This window comes from Acanthopagrus latus, chromosome 14, assembly GCF_904848185.1.
Source record: "Acanthopagrus latus isolate v.2019 chromosome 14, fAcaLat1.1, whole genome shotgun sequence".
Taxonomy (NCBI): Eukaryota; Metazoa; Chordata; class Actinopteri; order Spariformes; family Sparidae; genus Acanthopagrus; species Acanthopagrus latus.
The window spans coordinates 5,232,794-5,252,660 of NC_051052.1; the positions used below are offsets into that span (position 1 = coordinate 5,232,794).

At 46.7% G+C, this 19,867-nt stretch overlaps 1 protein-coding gene across 11 annotated transcripts in view; it reads left to right on the forward strand.

Annotated features, from left to right (window-relative positions):
- Positions 1 to 19,867, forward strand: part of nav3 (neuron navigator 3) — a 332,201-nt gene that overhangs the window by 207,921 nt on the left and 104,413 nt on the right. For 10 of the 11 annotated variants that reach the window (XM_037121190.1, XM_037121191.1, XM_037121185.1 and 7 more), the window contains 2 exons: positions 3,383 to 3,455; positions 11,499 to 11,673. In XM_037121190.1, coding sequence (XP_036977085.1) covers positions 3,383 to 3,455; positions 11,499 to 11,673 — 248 coding nt within the window. Of the gene's footprint in view, positions 1 to 3,382; positions 3,456 to 11,498; positions 11,674 to 18,893; positions 19,114 to 19,867 lie in introns of those variants that run through there. The other variant, XM_037121197.1, reaches the window with a different exon arrangement.

A 19,867-nucleotide genomic window follows, 5' to 3' on the forward strand; every position in this document is an offset into this window, starting at 1 on the left:
TGAGTAGGAGAAGCAGCAGGCGGCCACGTTGCAGAGCCAGAGGTCCAACTCCAGTTCCAAACCAGCGCAGACACTAAAGGGAAATCCAGCATACATGTTTTGGATCTGATTGTTGACTCATCCGCTGTCAAAACCGGCCTCAAACCACCATGTCTTGTTTTCCAAATCCATTCTTATCAAACAGTTGCAGTCGGTGCAAACCTGGCTGCTTCCTGTGACCTTCCTGCAAAGTCACTTCCCGTTTTGAGAGGAAAGTAAAGGATACAAAAAGGCATTTTGCACTTCCTATATCTCTTCATTCAATCTCTATACCTCTCTTAAAGTGCTAATGCAGGCTCCTGAGTGATTTTAGAGGAGACTGCGGAGGACAGGTTGAGGCAGGGGAGCGCGGGGTTTTTTGTAATCTGCGAGCCGAGTGTCATCATCCAGCCGTGGCCAGGTTTTATTCCACCCGGCTGCCTGTGTGAGCTGGAAACGTGTTGTTTGGATTTGTACTGAGGCCCCGTGAACGAAACGCGACCTAATCAAAACTGATTATCGCGGAAAATTAACAACTCCTACTCGTTATTCTTCCGGGCTCGGCGACAAGTTTCCTCTCCCCGTGCTCGCCCGTCGCCCCTCGAAGCTGCGCTCGCCTTTTCCCCCCGCTCCGAGCGCTCCGAGATCGGGTGAAGCGTGCGCCTCATCAAAAAAAAAAAACAAAAAACGTCCCCTTCCCAAATTGCTTTTAATGGCTTTTGCGCGGCTCCGACTGATGCCAGCCCGCGTCGGAAAAATAAATGATGTCGGTTTCTTGAGAGGCTGTTGCAGGATGCCACAAAGCCAAAACGGTCCCGCCAAACGAGCAGTTAAACATCGCCAGGGCCCTGCGGAACATTAATGCCCCGGCCGTCATCAACGCCTTTCAATCATTACTGCGCTTGTTTACGTCACTTTGGAGTTATGGCGGGCGCAAAACAAACAGCGGTTTTGTCTGAAAGCCTCAGACTTTCTGGTCGGGGTGTCAGCGGAAGGCTTAGAAGAAGGAGAAGAAGAAGAAGAAGGCACGGGTGTCCAACGAAGGAGATTTACTGCGTGTTTATGAGTTCCCTCCGTTTTGTCTTTATCATCTATTAAACCAGCCTTCAAACACACACACACACACGAACACACACAGCGGCTACTGAACAGATGCCAAATGCGACAGAGCAGCGACTCCCCAGGCCTTTTTGTCATGAATATTTGCAACTGAAGGAGTCAAACTGGTAAATGCTATAATGTTTTAATGCAAAAACTGCTGATTAAACGTCGTCCATGCGTATGTGCTTGTTTCGGAGAACCGTTACATCCCCACATCGCCATTGCGGTCGCTCTAATTAAGACGGAGGTATTTCGCAAACGCTGCTCCGCACATGTCGCTCCGCGATACGAACTTCTGAGGGTTCGTGTGGGATAATCAAACAGGCGAGCAGCGGGCACACATGTGTCGGCCCTGTGCGTGTGTGTGTGTGGTGTGTGTGTGTTTCGAGAAGAATGCGGACACCCACATGTGAGGGCGCCTGCTGCGGGAGATGTGTGTGGCGCAGGGGAGGCAGGAGGACCGCGAGCCGTGTCGCGCAGATGGAGGAGCTCCGTGTGCGACTTCTGCTCGCGCGGGACTCCCTGTTGATACGACCAATGTAAACATATCAGTGTGCGGAGGGAAAGTGATGGAGGAGGGAGGCGCTCCTCTTTAACGACCGCCGGTGCTGAGGACGCGTGGCCAGTAATCCTTTCCCCCCCCGTGAAGCAGATATCAAAACTCGAAAAGTCAGTGAGAAGTGAGCAGCCGACTTAAATCTGCCATTTCACTGCTGCAGTGTTATTCCAGTGCGCTCTTTAGGCAGCGCTGACATCGTTAGATCCTGCTCTGTGGAAAACAAATACCACTCATAAGAAATGATGATAATGTAGAATAAAGCGCAGTACAGTTGAGGTTGTGGTTGATGGATCTGTCAAAAAAAAAACAACACAGGACTTTCCCCAAGGACACTGGCGTGAAACCAAAAGTCAACACGGATTTGTATATGGAAAATAACTTAAACGTACACGTAATGAAAAGTAAGGTGACGTAACAGAAGACAACGTGACGTAACGAGACGCGCTCCGGTTAAAAATTAGAGTGGGTCCAGGCGCAAAAAAACGACATGACGAGGTTTCAGATTAAAACGCGTTCTTGAATATCGCGGTTTAGGGTTAATATGACTACTCCACAAATGAAGCAATCCTGCTTTGTCGCTGAGTGTAAATTTGTGTCACTTTAAAGGACGACTGCTGAAATAACGGTGAGACAGTCTGTACCCGCTGCTACTGCCATGGCCAGCATCCGCGTGTAGCCCACCTCTCCCAAGGTGGAGCGTTAGTACCGTCACTCCCTCCTGTGTTGAGCTTGGCGCTTCCGTTTGGGGAGTGACAAGGTCAGGAATACAGAATAAGAGAAAAAAGGTTACAAAACTGCCAGTGTTCTCTGGCTGTCTGTACATTAACAGAGAGTTAAATCTCTCGGTAGAATAAAACGTCACAGAAGTGCACATTAGGAAGCCACGGGGAACAATAAAGTTCAGCTCGGTGGGAGTAAGAGAAGAATCAGCAAGGATCCAAACGGCCCGTGTGCAGATATGACTCATTATTCCGGTTCTACAAAGTCTCTCGCTAATAAAGAGATGCGGGGAGCATTAAATATAAAGAGAGAGAGAGAGAAAGCTTTGGAGAGCCGAGGGGAGTTACAGCTCATGAATCATCATCGCCCGGCTGAGTTGCCCATCCTGCCCTTTGTGTGGCCTTGGCACGCCGCGCTGCGACCTTTGACTTCCTCATAACGGACCTCCTGAGGGGCGTTGGCAGGCGGCCACCGTGCTAATGCAGCCACCCGCTAGCCGCTGTCAAGGAATGCAAAAATCCCCCTAATAAGCGCAATTTCACTGGGCCTTTGTGAAGCTAGTGGCGGTTTGCAGGGGTGACAGTTGCTGACTGTGCTGCGCGAGGCCTCAAGCGGGCCACACTGACCTACACGCCCAGTGTTTATGTACAAATGTGTGTGTGTGTGTGTGTGAATCTACTGTGTAGATGTGTAGATGCCAGTGTAGATGCATGTGACATGTGTGTGACACGCCAGTCCCCCCCACCCCCGGGGCTGTGTAGGTGGCGACGCAGCGCGGTCAGTAAGCCACGCAGCCCGGGTGCCAGGGTCGAGCGGGGGTCGGGGTATTAACCACACAATGACGTGCTTCATGGGTAATAACGCTGATGATCTCCGTCCTCTGAGCCCTTTGGCCCGAGACATTTGGGCTCATTGAATGTTGAGTGCGGTCGCATTCTTGCCGCGCCTGTCCTTTGTGCTGACTGTGTGCCGTCCTCTCCGCAGATCGAGAATGTGGACGCCTGCCTCAGTTTCCTGGACGCCAGAGGAGTGAATGTACAAGGGCTCTCAGCAGAAGGTAAGAAGGATAAACAACGCGCAGTTCAAGGCCCGGCGAACACTTAATTGAGCCAGCGGAGCAGCAGAAGGGGGAGCATCTCCCTGTTGCATTTCTAATCTGCGGACCTGGAAAATTCGTCTGGCTCCAGCGCCACCCAACCTTCTGTGGGTAGCTTTCCATTTCTTCACGGCACCAGATATCTTCAAAAAAAAAACTGGTTTAAACCTATTTCCAAGACATACTATTATGCTTCACAGCAATGGAATTTACCGCGGCGGTATCGTGACAGGGCGCAGAGTTTCTCCATCTCCAGCTTCTCACTATGGCAGCGTAGGCAATCATTAGGGCATCAAAGGGGATTGTGGGAGGATAGAAACTCCAGAGAGAGAGAGGGATTTCGCCTCCCCGACCGTCAAGGGTACACAGTGCACGGCTTTACATGACAGCCGTGACTACAGTAGCGCTCTGTGCCCGATGACCGCCGGCCTAATTAAACGATAAGCTAAAAATTGCCTCACGAGGCCGGGGGTTTAAAATTACAGTCAGGTTCCAGACTGCATGTCACGATTTTTGTGTTTCACTCGAGATTGAATCTGCACGAGGAACCCAAGATTCCCTTCCAAGTGTATAAGTGAACTCAAGTGTAGCCTGACTTCCAATGCATGCCCGGAGCTTCTGTGAAGTCTGAAGAGAAACACACAACAGATGTGGTCCGAGGCATTGCATCATGGGATGTGTCGTATTATGTGACTGTAGGGTCAAGGTACAGTAGCTAGAATGTCCTAATCTAAAGAGTTAATTGTTGCCGTCCATTGAAAGGTATTAATGGAAATTGGTCTATTTATCGCAAAGGTCTATTGTTCCACAGATCTACCTTAAATCTTTGTATTTCATCTGGGACGGTGCCTAATGTCCTGCATCACACAGAGTGCTGTGTGCCTGATGGGCTCCCTAGCTTGTGTCAAGTGTCTTGTCACCTGTAACGTCTGAGATCATTTTTTGTCATTTTTTAATCATCGCTGGTCGATCCATTTTGAACAAAATGTGAGCACTATCTTAATCCGAACCATGATCCATTCCTAAACCCAACCAAGTAGCTTTGTTGCCTGAACCAGACCAAACTGTGACTTTTTAAAAGGGAAAAGTCAAACATTCTGACCATTCAGGGGACACAAAATGAAATCCCTACGTAAGATTCATTCATCGAGCATGACTTGTTGTGTGCATAGCTTCTGTTCATCTTTATACTGTATCACCTGACCTCTAAAAGGCAGACTATCACTTTCAGTGCACATAGATGTGAGACTAAATACACAGATTATAGGAGAACTGGCTGAGACCCCCACTTCCACGGAGTCTGCAGTGTTGCATTGTCATGTTTCTTCAGTAGGCCAGAATGGACAAACCAAACACGGGCCCCGCTGAATTTTTGATGTTTTTAAGCGTCCTTTGTAGGGGAAGGGGTTGGTCACAGTCTGCCTCCGCACCACTAGATGCCACTAAATTCTACACAATGGGCCTTTCAGAAGTCATTTTGACTGGCTGGCTGCTCGGGTCGGATGCCAAAGCGTCAGTATTCGACGGTCTTGGGGTCAGACTCAACGATCAACAACAAGTTGCGTTTGTTTTCTTTAAAAATCTCTCATATAGAGATGCGTCCACTGGCAGGGATAAAATGTTAATCTGCTGCTTTTCTGTAGCTTTACCATGTGTCAACAGTGAGAAATGGAAAACTCAGTGGCATATCATAATGCTGCCAGCATGCAGGATTACATGAAGAACAAGACGTTTGGATGATTTGACACATGTTGCCAACCGCTGGTGTTTAAAAATCAACATGTCAGTCGTTTTTTGGTCAAAACAACTAAACCCATTCGCCTTTACTGAGTTTTCCCATAGAGTCCCAGGCACGTCTCAATTATTCTAGCAGAAAATTCCCCCAGCTGTTATTTAGGACCTGTACTCATCCGGACCCCATGTTGTCGCTGCTCCCCTTTAAACATTAAAGAGGTGAGTGTGCCCTTGACCTCTCTTCCAGCAGAAATAGTCTGACAGCCTGACACACTGACCGACAGCTCTAAATTCGGCGGCCCCCCCCCCGCACTACCGCACTAAAAACAGCAAAGTGACTCGCTAGGCCTGGAATTTCAAAGTGGATCTGTAAATATATGGGCTATTGGGTTACTCTGCCCATCGCTGTTGCTGCCGCGTTTCATCACTCCCTTCACTCGGTCTATATTTCTCTCACTCACCCTCTGCCTTTGTCAGCCTCATTCTCAAGACTTAACTCTGCATGTGCTGCGTGTGTGCTGTGAGTTGAGCTGGACGGCCACGTCCGCCCTCTTATGTCTAATTGAATCAGCCCAGGGATTTCCAGGTTCTGTTTGCTGGCATGTGCAGTCTTTATTATCTTTACAAGGCGTGGGAATAAAACAAAGTGGACTGTTTGATGTGCATGCAGGCGCATTTCCTGAGAGAGCCTACTTATTATAATAACCTTTCTCGAAGTCTCCTTGCATCTCTCTGGTGGGATGGCTGTAAACCCAAGTTCCGGAAAAAAACTCATCTTGTTGAAGAGAGTTATGGCTCCCCGCAGATGTTTCCGCTAAAGCAGGTTATAGGCCGTAATGAAAAGTCCAAAGTCTTTTTTTTTTTCTTTTCAATGCAAGTAAAGAAAATGGCAGTGAAGTATGACTTTGTCATATTTTGCACAGGGTTTGAGACTAGTACATCAACTGATAAAAATCCAGACAATAAGAATCTGATGATCAGGGGAATGAGCAGGAACCAACTGACGCTGAATTACTAATGACGAGCAAGTTGGCGAACTAAGTTTTTCATGTCCCTTCACCTACAACATACCTATGTTAAGTATGTAATTGCAGTTATGTCTCGACATTGGTTAAAATAACTCACTCACCACCAAACAGTGGTCTCCTGAATAGAAGTCCATTTTCAGACTTGTAATTAAATTTTGTATAGACATTCATGGTTTCCAGAGGATGAACCCCAATGACCTTGGCGATTAACTTTTCATCTATTACTGCTGCAGGTCGAAGTTTTGTCTCACATCTATGGAAATACCTGTATATCTTCAGGATGGATTGGCAGAATGTTGTGTCAAATCATTCATGGTTCCCAGATGATGAAACTAAATAACTTTGGCGGCTTTTCCTCTAGCGTCATAGCTCAAACACGAGGTGGACATTTCACCCAGATGATGAACATTCGAACACAACACCCGCTTAAACATCGGCATGTTGACATGCATTTAGTTCCGAGCATGCAAGCGCAGCAGAGCCACCAGCGTGGCCGCAGACTCTGGATCTTGTTATGAAGAAAAAAGCTCCACCCACTCAAACTCAAACTCACACTTGACCCCTCGGCACAAAAAAAATGTAATCAAAACCAACAACAGGAAAAAAAAGAAGAAAAAAAAAGTTTTACTGCTTGAAATGTGATAATTATCGACAGGAAGTTCTGTCTACCGGTACCAGCCTTTAAAAAATAGGTGTAAAGCTCCAAAACACACATTTCCTGCAGTTGATAATGGGTTACAGTGAGGGGTCCTTACAACAGGCCATTAAAGGCCTCCTTCCACTGCAGGGCCTCTGCAGCTCAGACCTCAGCAGGACGGGCTCCCATTGGTCGCTGTGGCGCTGGAGGGAAACCTACAGTGTGACCTGCTCACCGCAATAAAGTCCCTTCTGCTTGATCTCAGTGGGTGCAAATGTTGTTAAAAATCGGTCTGATTTCACGAGGCTGCTTAAACACTCACCTGCGCTGGGTCATCAAGGGGTGCACCCTGGCTTGTCTGACCAGAAGGTGAGGCCTGGGTCGAGGGGTGTGGGGGGGATTGGAGGGGGGTGTCAGTGTGTCGCCCACGCTTTCTGGCTGCAAAACATGGCCGACTTTGTAGTAGGAAGTGGGCTAGAAACACAAATCATAAAAGTGGAACAATGGCTGTTTGAAAAGTTAATTGGGAGCCGAATTGAATTCATTAAAACCAAGTTTACACAGAAACGCTGAGGGCAACAGCGGAAGCAAAGCCATTAACCGGGTGCGGAGTTGAAAAGCGAGACCTTGGCTGGACATGTGTTGTCTGAGGATTAAACCCCAGGTTGATTAAGTAAGTAAAGACATAATAAATAGCGCTTAAATGCCGGTCTTCTTCTTTGTATTAACCGGCCGTAATGAAACCTTTCCTTCACCTCCTCCAGAGTCCTCTGTGACTCATGAACTAACCTCTCCAAGCGCAAAGAAAAAGAAAAAAAAAAGAAACATTGAACGAAACCACGTCAACCACTTTAAAGGCCTCCAGAAGCAAAGGCACATTTTCACTGAGCGTGAGCCAAGCAAAAACACTTATCCTCTACGCCGCTAGCAGCAAGAGCCCTCTTTTGCTTTTAGCCTTGTATTGCTGACAAAAATGTCTAATGGGAGCTTTTCCCAATGTCCTCTTGCCGTCTCACAGAATCCAGCTATCCATTTCTCTGCCATTACCGCTCCCAAAACGCTCAGAAACTAGGAAAGGATGCAACGAAAGCACTAACAGAACATTGGCAAGGTGACAAGATGAGCTGCAGACAGTTGATAGACAAGAAGAAAGTATATAGTATATTTTGTTTCAACATAATGATGAAATGTTTACACTGAATGTTACACTGAAACATATCTGTGCACTGGTGAACTTACCTTATTACTCACACAAGCGTGACTGAACCTTCAACAAATGTTTCTAACAAACGCCTAACCCCCCTAACCACATCTGGGGCATGATCTCAGGTTTTCGGTATCAAAATCATGCCCGGCTAACCACGCACACTGATGTCCTCGTGTCAAAGAGCCAGAAATGCATCGCCGCTTTAGCAAACATTTCTAAGTGGACTATATCTGTGCACGGCAACGGTGGGCACGCTAATGGATGGAGTGAGGATGGAAGAGGGTTGAACCTCTCCCATGAGACGGCATCAGGACCCGATTCTCTGCTCTTTTAGGAAAGTCGTTTTACTTTTCCGTGTTCTCGAAATGATACCGGATCAACAACAAAGAAATTCGCTGTTTGATATACATATTCTTCTACAGCTGCTGGAAAGTTAGTTGGTGTAAAGTTAGAAAAGTGGAGCTGGGGTGCACACTCTTGGCTTCGCCTCGTGACAATCGCTGTGGTAGCGCTCGTCATTGACAAGGTAGCCTTGCCATTAAGCGTAACCTGCTTTATAGTCTGTTGTACTCATCATGCTGTGATCAGAAAAGACTTCAAACTAGCATTCTGTGACCATAAACTCGTGAAGAAATTGTGTTAGAGGTAGGGTTATTTTCTCATAAGCTTACATTAGGATCAGACTTCTTTTTGAAACCAGTTGCGTTGCTCCCTGGTGACCATTAGAAAGGATGCAGGTTTAAGGCTTCCCTGTTCATACTTGAAATTCTCTGGATACTTCGTATAGTCAGTGTTATATACTAATTATGTTAGCATTGATTGAACCTCTACATGATGCCGATGATTAGAATGTTCAATGTGGAGACCGTTCTCAAATTGCTGAACCGTTTTGCCTAGCTCAGGATTTATGGTGGCTAATTCGATGAAACACAAAAAAGTACTGCAACATTTAAGCGCAAGACAGAATTGATGACACATTCAGATTTTGACACAGGGTCATCCGGACAGGGCTTGAAGATCGGGTATCACTTCCACACCAGCTTGTCCGTAACTACCAAAGTTCTCATAGGAATAAGTGGACTTTGCAGAAACAACACGACGGCCCGCATCGTGCCAGTTAATACTCTGCTTCCGTGGTGCACATGCCAAGCAATTCCTCAAATATAATAGCATAAAGCAATAACGCTTAAGCTCTGGGGGAACAGCTGCTGAATTGCCCGGTTGGTAATGTAAGCTTGGCGCAAGCATACACCCTGCTAAAGTTTCTCTGAGTAAGAAAAACTCCTATACGGCCAACCCTGACCTCAAGGGCAACTCCCCTTTTTTGGCAACGATGAAGTATTATTCTTCCCTGTTTCCTCATCATTATTACTTCTATTACTTTTACCAGTTGCTGCAAGTTTCATTCCGCCGCGGCTCCTTGGTCGGCTGAATCTGCAACATTGTTTCTCCCCTAAGCACAGAAAATGCTGCTGTTCAGTTTCTCTCTGCGGCCCGGTATAAATTACTGCCCCTGGGTGTTGGGAAATGGAAAACACCCCCAAGAGATTAATCTTCTTCTAACTTTCCGCGGTCTCCGAACAGCATAGCCACGGATGAGCTGGGGAGAACGTTCGAGCATCGCCGGATTGAAAAATCGAGCGAAGAAAAAAAAAAGCCCTGCGTCAGCCGCCGCCATCCTTCCCGTGCCTGTGTGTGCCAGCCCTCGCTGAGCGCTTGATATGAAAAGTCCATTTCACAAATGGGCGCGTTAGCCACAGCGATCAATTCTTCCTCCTCTGCGACTGCTGAATCCCCTCTCGGCTGTGTCTGAAGGAGACGCATCAGTTTAAGTTTTATCGAGAGATAAACTCGGGAACTGTTGAGGATGAGATTAACTCGCAGACAAAGTTGCTCTTTGATTAGGCCGCTTTCTTGCCGTTGCCGGCTCAGCATATTTAAAAAAGTAACGTTATCTGCAGGGCTGCAGTTTCCTGGAGATCATGTACCCAGGACAGGGAAATAATCTCTTTAACTCTCATGCATTACCTTGAGTTCATATCCAGTATGAATACATTTTGGATCACTGCGGTTTATCTGTCTTCCTGCTCTTATATGCTATTTGCAGCTCGTTTCACTTTCAGATAGTGAACTCCAACTTACTTGTTATCACTTTTCATTTCCATCTCATGCCTTCAGATAATGTCACCTTTATCGAAACACAGAAATGTGTCATTTCTGCAATCATCCCACCGCTGCGCTCATTCCTCATTTCACGGCAAAAAAAAGCAGAACTGAAATTGAAGTTCCTGTTGTATATTTTTGGCTGTTTGGCCTCAGACCTACCCTCACACCAGACTGATACGTCAGTCCAGAAGTTCCCATGCTGAGCTGCACTTCTTAAAATGAAGCAGCTGTGTGATGATTTAGTCTGGATCTATTACGAATGGGTTCTTCTTTGAGCAGCCGGCCTCATCTGTAAGTGTTGCTTCGTGTCGAATGCAGCCGAGCGACCCTGCACATTATGTAAAGTATATTAATATACACGCCGGCTAAAGTCGTCGTATGATTACTGTTTTAAACTCACAGTCTTGCTGCAACAGCTACACATGAGCTCTGTCCCCAAGTGCTTTTAAAAGAATTCAACATATGTTCGCTTGAAGCGTTTGAAAGATAAAAATAAACGATCTGGAAAATATTCATTTTTTAGCCTCACAGGACACTTGCGTTAGTTGCAGACAAACAACTAACACTTTTGGAGCACGAAAGTTTCTTTTTTTTTTTCTTTTTTTTTCCCCTTGGTGAGCCAAAACTGAAGCTTAATGGTGTATCGCAGCCCCAAAGCAAACGCCTGGTGTATTGTATTGTGTATGTGCAAAAGGGTGCAACAGTTTACAGAAGCCTTGAGATGCAAAAGAAGGGAAAAAAAAAAAAAAACATCCTGGTAATCATTTTGTTTTAGTATCTGATTCAAACTGTTTTCTCTCCTGTGTTTATGACTGAATCAAGTTCCTTTTTTTTTTTTTTCCCCTCCCTTGCGAGTTCACTTAATTAAGATGACTTCCCGCACACTGAGCTCGAATTATGAGAAAAAAAAAAAGGGGATGTTCCATATTTATAGAGCATTTTTATCTCACAAAAAAATAGAATAAAGCGTGAACAGCAAATCGTGTGATATTTTTTTTCGTACTCTCCTCTTTTCCACAAGAACCATCTGGCAGGCCGAATCAAACCGTACGGCCCCGCTTCGCACTAAACTGACTTCATTCCAAGAAAATGCATCTGCTCCCCTGTAGAATGTGCGCAGTGTAACGCCCTCTCACTGTACACGCCGTAATCGATGGCTGCGTTCGCGCGACGCTGCAGTGCGGCGTAAAGGCAAGGCGCTGACACGTTTCCTTCCGTTTTGTCCCCTCCAGAGATCAGGAATGGCAACCTGAAGAGCATCCTGGGCCTCTTCTTCATCCTGTCGCGCTACAAGCAGCAGCAGCAGCAGCAGCAGCAGTACTACCAGTCCCTGGTGGAGCTCAGCCAGCAGACCAGCGGCACCGCGCCGTCCAGCAGCAGCCACAAGACGCAAGAGATGCAGTCCAGGTAGGCTGCGCTTTCGGTTGCTCGTGTGGTTCCAGTAGTTCGGCCGTCCTCTGGGGCGGAGGTAGGCCGGAGGTCACAGACGCGAGCCAGTGTCACTGGTTTGAATTAGTGGACCAATTATTATTTAGGATCCGTGTTGGGATGGGATGGGGGGCGGGGGGGTTTGCACTGATTTATCGCCTTTGGGTGCTTAATTAGGTCCAGTTAGAGCTTTTGTAAACAGGAATTTGATGGATTTGACCGCCTCTCGGTGGTGTTGAAAATGACTAACAGCCTTCGCCGCGAATGCTCCTCATTAGCGCTCCCGCTGCATCAGCTCAATATGTAAGTTTCGACAGTAAAGAGTCAAGCCGGCTGACGGCAGGGGAGAGACGTTACGTTTTTCTAGCCTCAGATTTGTTGGGGAAATTAGACACATCTCTGGTTGATGGGCGGGATAAGTCAGAGGATTGATACCACTAGAAATCTGTATGTTAGGCATCAAGCCTCAGCTAGCAGCTTGTTAGCTTAGTTAAGTTTCAACACTGGTGGCCTCGCCATTTTACAGGTGACAGCCACCTCCTGCAACTTTAAAGCTTCTTGATTGCTTAAGTCCCACACTGCAAACTGTCATGTCTACACTTTTGTACGCAGTAAAGATTATATGACATGTCAGCCAAATGGCAGTGGAGAACCACCAGATACAAGCCGAGAGCGAGGAAGGAAGTTGGCGCAGGACAGCATTCGCCGTCGACCGTGAAGACAGCAACTCCCATGATCCCCAGCACGTCTTTCGTTATAGTGTGCCAGAAAGAGGAAGGAGTTCATATTCTTTTTTTTTTTTTTTTTTTTTTTTAACGAGTTACATTATATTATGAAGACGCTGTACAGTAGAAGTGTTGGCACCCGGGCAGCTAAGCAGTAAAAGGCTGTAAAAGCAAAGGAGGGCGGCCGCTGTGTGATGTAAATAGACAGAGCAGGCCTTAGAGGAGCATCTAAAGAAAGGCCTGACATGCCACACATGAGCGGCATTCCCCCTTGACCGGATCGAGTTACAGCAGCCTGTTTGGCTGTGTGTGTGTGTGTGTGTGTGTGTGATAGAGTCTGCGGCAGTATATGTGCGTTAAACCAGCGCAATAAGAGCAGTTCGTCTCAGCACTCGAGGGGAGGGCACGCGAGTAAGATGATATTGCCGAACGCTTTAGGCTCAGTCGGTTCGGACTGAGCTGGGAGTTTGCAGCGCTGGGGTCAGTGTATCGTGTGTGTGTGTGCGTGTGGGGGGGGGGGGGGTCATTAGGGGCACAGCTGCCTCCCATTCCCACACTGCCGCCTAACCCCCCAACCACCCACCCACCCAAACGACAGGTGGCGAACGCTCTCTCACACACACACACACACTGAACAGTGAAGTCGGGAACGCATCGGCTGCATCGGTCCAGCTTCCAGCAGCACACAACAAAGTGTCTGATGACATGTTGGCTGAAAGACATGCGGATATTATTTGCAGAGATCTTTGAGGTTTCCTCACCAAGACCCCCTGCACCTCGCCGCCCACGGCCCTCAGTAACGTCTCACTGCTCCGGGCTGATAAGTTAATCACATCTGAATGCTGAAGGCCACAGTGGAGGTCAGAGGATCACGCCGTGCCTGTCAAGTGATGAAGTGAGCTATTAAACTGCAAGTTTTTGGGGCACGCCTGGGCTACCTGACCCTCTCTGTGAGGCTCAAGAAAGTCTGGAAAGGTGTGAAAGTGTGACTTTTTTCCGTTCAGAAAATGGATGAAAAAGGTTGCTTATGTGTTACCATTTTTATTGTGTGAAGAACAATCTGGTGGAAAGAGTAAACTGGGCCGTGACGACAGTAAACCACTTTCAATATAAAGCACTCGTGTTGGAAAAAGTGCGAATTAGTAAGACCTCTGATTGTTCTTGTTGATGTGTGTGTGTGCATGTGTGTGTGCGTGTGTGTGCACGTGTGCGCGGTGGAACCAGAACGAGATGATCATGAGTGTGTGAGTCAGACGCAGATGATTTGCTCTGGGAGTTGGATCCCGTGCTCCAATTTCCGTTGCTAGCTAAATTAAGGAAAACACTGTCTTAACAGCTTCCAGCTTCTTCAGTTTTAAAGGAAAAAGATTCGCCATAAAATTCGTCTTCTGATTCTGATTTGGAAAACACCTTGAAGAAGAAACAGCCTACCCGAAATTCCGTCATTATCTACTCACACCCATGCAGGTGGAAAGCGAGTGAAGGTTTTTTTTTTGTTTGTTTTTGTTGTTGTTTTTTTTTTTCCCAGCCCACGAAAAGCATCACAGCAAAACGATGTTGCAGCATTTTCCTAAACTTTTTTACAACAACTGGGAAAAAAAGACATATGAACACTCCTTACTGGTTGCCTGGTATAATCTAAGTCTCCAGAAGCCCAGAGATCCCAAATTGAAAATATATATGCTGCGCTAAAAGCGTTGATTAGTTTGTAAACGAATGTTCATTTTTTTTGTGAACGACCCCTTTAAAACCTCTTAAATGCAACTGGTTGGTCGTTCACGTTGAACTCATGCTGTGGAGTCAAACATCATTTTAAACCCGCAGAGCTTTAATTTTAATACCGGCTGAGATCACAGATTCTCGGAAGGGGGGGGGAAGAAGATCAAACATGTCAGGCTGACTCTCGGGGGAAGTGTGTACGCGCGTGGAGAATATTCTAATTCGATAGCAAGATTTTAATTTTGGGTTTGAATATTTCACCCCACTGTAAAGATTACGCAGCTTTAATGAGGAGCTGGCGCAGCGCGATACGTGACGTCCGTGATGCTGTCGCGATGCAGGATGAAAGATGATTTTTCAAACCTTGCAGTTGCTTAAAAGTAAATGCAAATAAAAGGGAAAGTGCGGAGATTAAAGGGGGGGCCAAATCTCCCGATGATGCATTGTTTTGACACAGTCTATTGTTCAGCGGATGCTCATTTGGATTTCACAAAGGCGCCCGACACACTGAAATGAAGAGAAACGGCTAAGAAGAGCATTGTCTTTTAATGGCAAACCCAGATTCTTAGTTTAAGGCAAAATACCTTTTTGCTCATTCCTTTTTTTTAAATCAAACAAAGGCAGCGTGCTCGTTCTCACCCAGACTGTGCACAACTGGCTTCGTTTGAAGAATCCGCTGAATGTAAAGCAGCTGATCTTTAAGTCGGCCTTCCCTGCACTCCTCGCATCGCGCCATGTAAACTTTAAACCACGATGATGATTTGTAATCTCCTTTTGTTTACCCAGCTGGTATGCAGGCGTCTTTGGAAACACTGAAATGTAATTAAATGTATTCATAAAAAAAAAAAAAATAATAAAATAATAATAATAATAATTAAATAAAAACTCTGCTCTGATTCTAATTTTCCACAGTGATGAATCTGTGTAAGCTCTAGCCGACCCTGAAGATTTAGCATGTCTGAGTAACTCCATAAAAATAGGAGATAAGCCAGAAGAATGGATGTTTCAAATTAAAAATGTTAAGCTTTTCAAATTATCAAATTATCTGTCTCGCAGATTTACACACACACACACACGCACGCACACGCTCCAACACACGCTCACACATTTGGTCCTACTGCACATCTACAGTTGTGGTATGGAGCTTTCTATAGACAGCACCTGCTGGTCTAACTGGTGTCTCTGGGGCAGGGGATGGGATGTGTGTGACTGTGTGTGTGTGTGTGTGTGTGTGTGTCCGAGGGGGGAACTCCCCTTTGGACAGACCACGACAGCCCGGAGCCACGGGACGTTTTCAGTGCTCTAGAAGGCAGGGGGGGCGCCCAGGCCTGACAACCCTCCCTCTTTAGCTCAACATGTCCCGGGGCGAACAAGTTGACCCTCTGGTCTGCCGCTCGTCTCGCCTGCCCACCGCCGTGTCTCGCGACAGGAAGAGCCGCTTGCCCTACGGGAGAGCCAGCGGCCTGGCAAAGCCTGACTCGTCGCCTAGGTACAGTTGTAGTTTGCGCAGTGTGTGAGTGAGTTTGGACCTTTCTTGAGACTACCTGTTGATATGAGGAGGATGGATCAGTGTCAGTGGCGTCATGAACTGGTAAATTGGGTTTGGTTCTTCTGGTCCCGTTTGTTTTACATCGATAAATGTGAATAATACCTTGATGTTTGTTAGTGAGATGTATCGAAGTCATTAACACGCCTCGCCAACAGCTTGTTAGGTGAGATTTGTGCCGCATGTATGTTGAGCCAGCTCTCTTACGTTTGCCTCATCGCCCAGGGGAAGCAGTTTTTATGTTTAGCTCAGTAACTGTCGGCCTGAAATTTGTCGAGGAATTTATCATTTCCTACTGGATGCCGAAGACTGTCGTTATCTGGAAGCGCTCAAAAATGATCTACGTTGAAGCCTCCGGGACTGTCTTGTAACTCGGCAAATAATGGCCGTCGTCTCTGGGAAGCAAGTGGGCTGTGTCGCGTAGCTGTCGACGTCCCTCTAAATCTTCTAGGCAGAAAGTCGGGATGGAGGGACGGGGTTGGGGGACAACACTTGCATCCCACAGCATATCCTGCGAACAGATGTTTCCTTTAACCATAGTCATCCCTTCCAACTTAGTCAATTTTCTGTTCCCTGAACCAAACCAAACCTTACTTTTGTACATGTTTTTAAATTTGGGAAATACTTTTACATCATCACTCAAAAAAAAAACAGGAAGCAAAGCAAGAAAATTATGGGATAGCACATTAAACGAACTTCCCAGGACGGTATACGTCCTCGGGGATGTACTTGCTGGATGGTCGGGAACCTTCAGACTTCTCCTCCGCCAGAACCAGGGAAGCTGCATCCAAACCAAAATGTGATTCCCCATCCGCTTCATGTCGAGACCAGCCAGGCGTGAAAGTAGCTGGGGTTTGAATTTGTCTCCCAAGCTCGGTTCCTATTTGTCACACAACCATCTGTTGGACACTTTGATCGTCTTCCAGAAGAGCCTGTCTCGAAATGTGTGCCGTTAGCCCCACGTTTAAGTAACTGGCAGACAGACAGGCTTTTTCCTCTCAACGCGGTCGACAAGTAAGTTTTTTCTAGCCTAACCTGACCTTTGATCCTGGGACGTTGCTGATTTATTGTCACGATCCAGGTCCTCTATTCCACATGGGTTGACCAAATGACCTTTTTGTTGTTGTTGAGGTTGGAGGACGCATACTGAATGCAAGGCGAGGTGCAGCACAAAGAGCACTAAGGCCGGTTTCCAGAGCAGCGACCCGTAGACGTCTGTGGTGCAACACGTGGCCACATGTCAAGAATCAGTATAGCTGACTGTGTCGCAACCCCCCACCCCACCCACCCCCTTGACACAGAGGTCGGGTGACACCTTATTACCTGCTGTCATCGCGCTGGCCGCAATGGCCGAGCGCCCGCCATTTTGGATCTGAAGCCCATCAGTTTGCGTCTGCCCTCAGCGCTGCGGCTACAATCAAGCTGAAACTGATATTCCTCGACATTTAATGGGACGGCGACGGCGTCCAATACGCGCGCCGCAGCGTCGCGGGGTATTAGACGGAGGCCCCGCTGATGTATGTTGTATTAGATCGAAAGCGACAGACCGCTACACACCCCCCTCTCCTCCTCCTCCTCCTCACCACCACCACCACCACCACTGCCACCGCCTCATCTCCTTTCCACACTCCTAGAATCCTGTCCTCGTGCGTTCTGGTGTCTTTTTCCACATTGGAAAGCCCTTAAATTCTGCGGGTTGGATGAGCACTCCAGGCCGGGAAGGGGGGGGGGGGATCTATACCATAGCCTTCATGTTTCAGTGCATTTTTAGGAGGAGGATGGGTCTCGGTGGTGGGAAAAAAAAAAAAGTGCACCCCAGCACCTCTGATGTGTTTTACTGCCATGTACAATCTGTAGGGCTGCGCTTACATCGTCTCCGGGACTCGCGCTGCCTTTGTTGCCTCAGACCTAACCCCCATCGATGGCAGCCTTGCACTCCACTCCTGCTCTGAATACAAACAAAAATGGGAGGATAGGCAGAATAAAAGCAGAAGGACAGAGGCTGTATTCCTTTAGAGGAACGTAATGCACAAATGTAAGGTCTTTTTTTTTTTTTTTTCCCAACAGTAAGCTGAAAAAGCATTTTAGTGTGCAACAGGCTCCATTAATCTCCACCTAAGCTTGTCTTTTCCATGTGCTAAGTGCCATTTAGGGTATTTAATAGAACACAAAACATGCTGCTGGGAGATGAGATGCGGTCTGGGTTGTGGTGAGGAGGAGGCTAAGGGTGGGGGGGGGGGGGGTTGATTCTAGTCGCTAGACATCATTAACCGAGGTGTCATGTATCATATACTTCATTAATAACATCATACGAAGAGGCTCAGCCGCTATGATGGCAAACTGCCCTGAACTTGTTCCCCCCCGACCCCCACCCCCGCGTTCTGCTGTCTGCTCCGAAGCTCGTTAGCATAACGCGGCGTCACGAAAAGCGGCAAGGTCAATTAGAGATGCACCGTGACTGGGCACTTCATCACAGGTGGCTTTGAAGAAACCAGCCGCGGGGAGAGATGTAAATAGAGGAAGACTGTCAGTGTGTGTGTGTGTGTGTGTGGGGGGAGCGGGGTCACATCGCACTTTTTTGGAGAGCGAGACAGCTAATTAGAATTTTTGCCCACCACCTCAGAAGATCCTCGTCGTCCGCAGCGCGACCTCTCCCAGCAAAGTATTAAATGCGGCACCGTCGCTCTGGTCTCTCGGCTGGATTGATAACGCAGAGTGATGAAACGCACTCAAGATGTAGACTTTAAAATCAGCTCAGCAGAGCCTGAAGGTTCTGCACCACGCCTCCCTTTATTGTACTTCTCTATAACGGAAAATGGTGCATGAATACGAGACTTCAAAATATTCATCAGTAATCGATTTTTTTTTTTTTTTTTCATGAAAGTCACGGCAAGTAAGCCACTTGTACCAAAACCTATTCCTTAAAATAGCAACTTCTGATTTTATGTCTGGGATGTGTAATCCCTTCAATGAAATGAACTGTATTTTACTCTGAGTCACAGTGCCGGCTAAATGCGTATAGAACGCTGAAACGTAAGAGATGAGGTTTTGAGAACCGGGCCTTTCTGCTTCATGCAAAGTTGAGGGCCGCTCACTGAAAAGCAGACGGAGCAGAAAATAAGACGTGTCGAGCGCCGTGCGTCACTCAGCCACCCAGTATAGGTAGTTTATTGTCTCTGTCCACTCACTCACCGACGCCAAACCAGCAGCCCACAATCACAAAACAGAGAACGAGTTGTTCCTCGTTGTCAGAAAAAAAAAAGAGGAGGATGTCTAAACAGACAGCTGGGTGTTTTGTTGCTTCCTCCAGCTAAGGCTCGACCGGCTCCAGTCACTGGAAGTTAGAGGACAAGCTCGAGGGCGCTTTTACAGTTGAACTTCAGCGGCTCGCTCCTCAAAAGGAACTATCTCTGGTCAGCCTCGCGGAAGGTAGGAGTGGAAGTCTGACATCAAGACAGGCTTCGGTCAAAAGAGAATTTGTTTTTACTATGTAAAACCACTTGAAGGAGAATTTGATAACTGCCAGCATGTCTAACTTTTAAGTTAGCATATTTATGAATGCACTACTATGAGGCGAGAAGTACAGTCAGCATTTTGCTCAGAATGGTTTTTTTGTTGTTGTTTTTTTATAACAAGATTCTGCGACCAAACTGTGATACTTAAGTTGTGTTTCATCCTATGGGTGAATTGGCAGCATCCACTAGATAGCCTAGCTTAACAGTCTTTGCTAGCAACCATTTTCCAGTGCTCGTTTGTCATTTTCTTAAGCATACACAGCGAAACTGTTTTATATTTCTGTAAGTGGCTATGTTTAAAAATAATTCACTATGTTAATTATGCTAACAACAGCTTTCTGATAAGCTCCCCATTCTACTTTTGAAAAACTCTGTTAAGCTAACTCAGCGCGAGCACCATTTAGCTGAACCTGCCACAACACTGCCTGAACTATATTTGAGTTGCATTTTCAATTTTTTTTTTCTTTTTATCTGTCTTTGTGTGGGTTTGCGTCTACTGCTAACGAAAATTATGTTTTTTTTGTTTTAAGAGTGAAAAATAGCAGAAAAGGTCACTCATTTTAATGCTAATGCAATGCTAGCTGAGGCACAATTAGCCCACATGTAAATGAGGAATCTTTCTTGTGTCACAGAATTAAATTGTTCTGTTGCTTTGAGTGTGTTTTCAG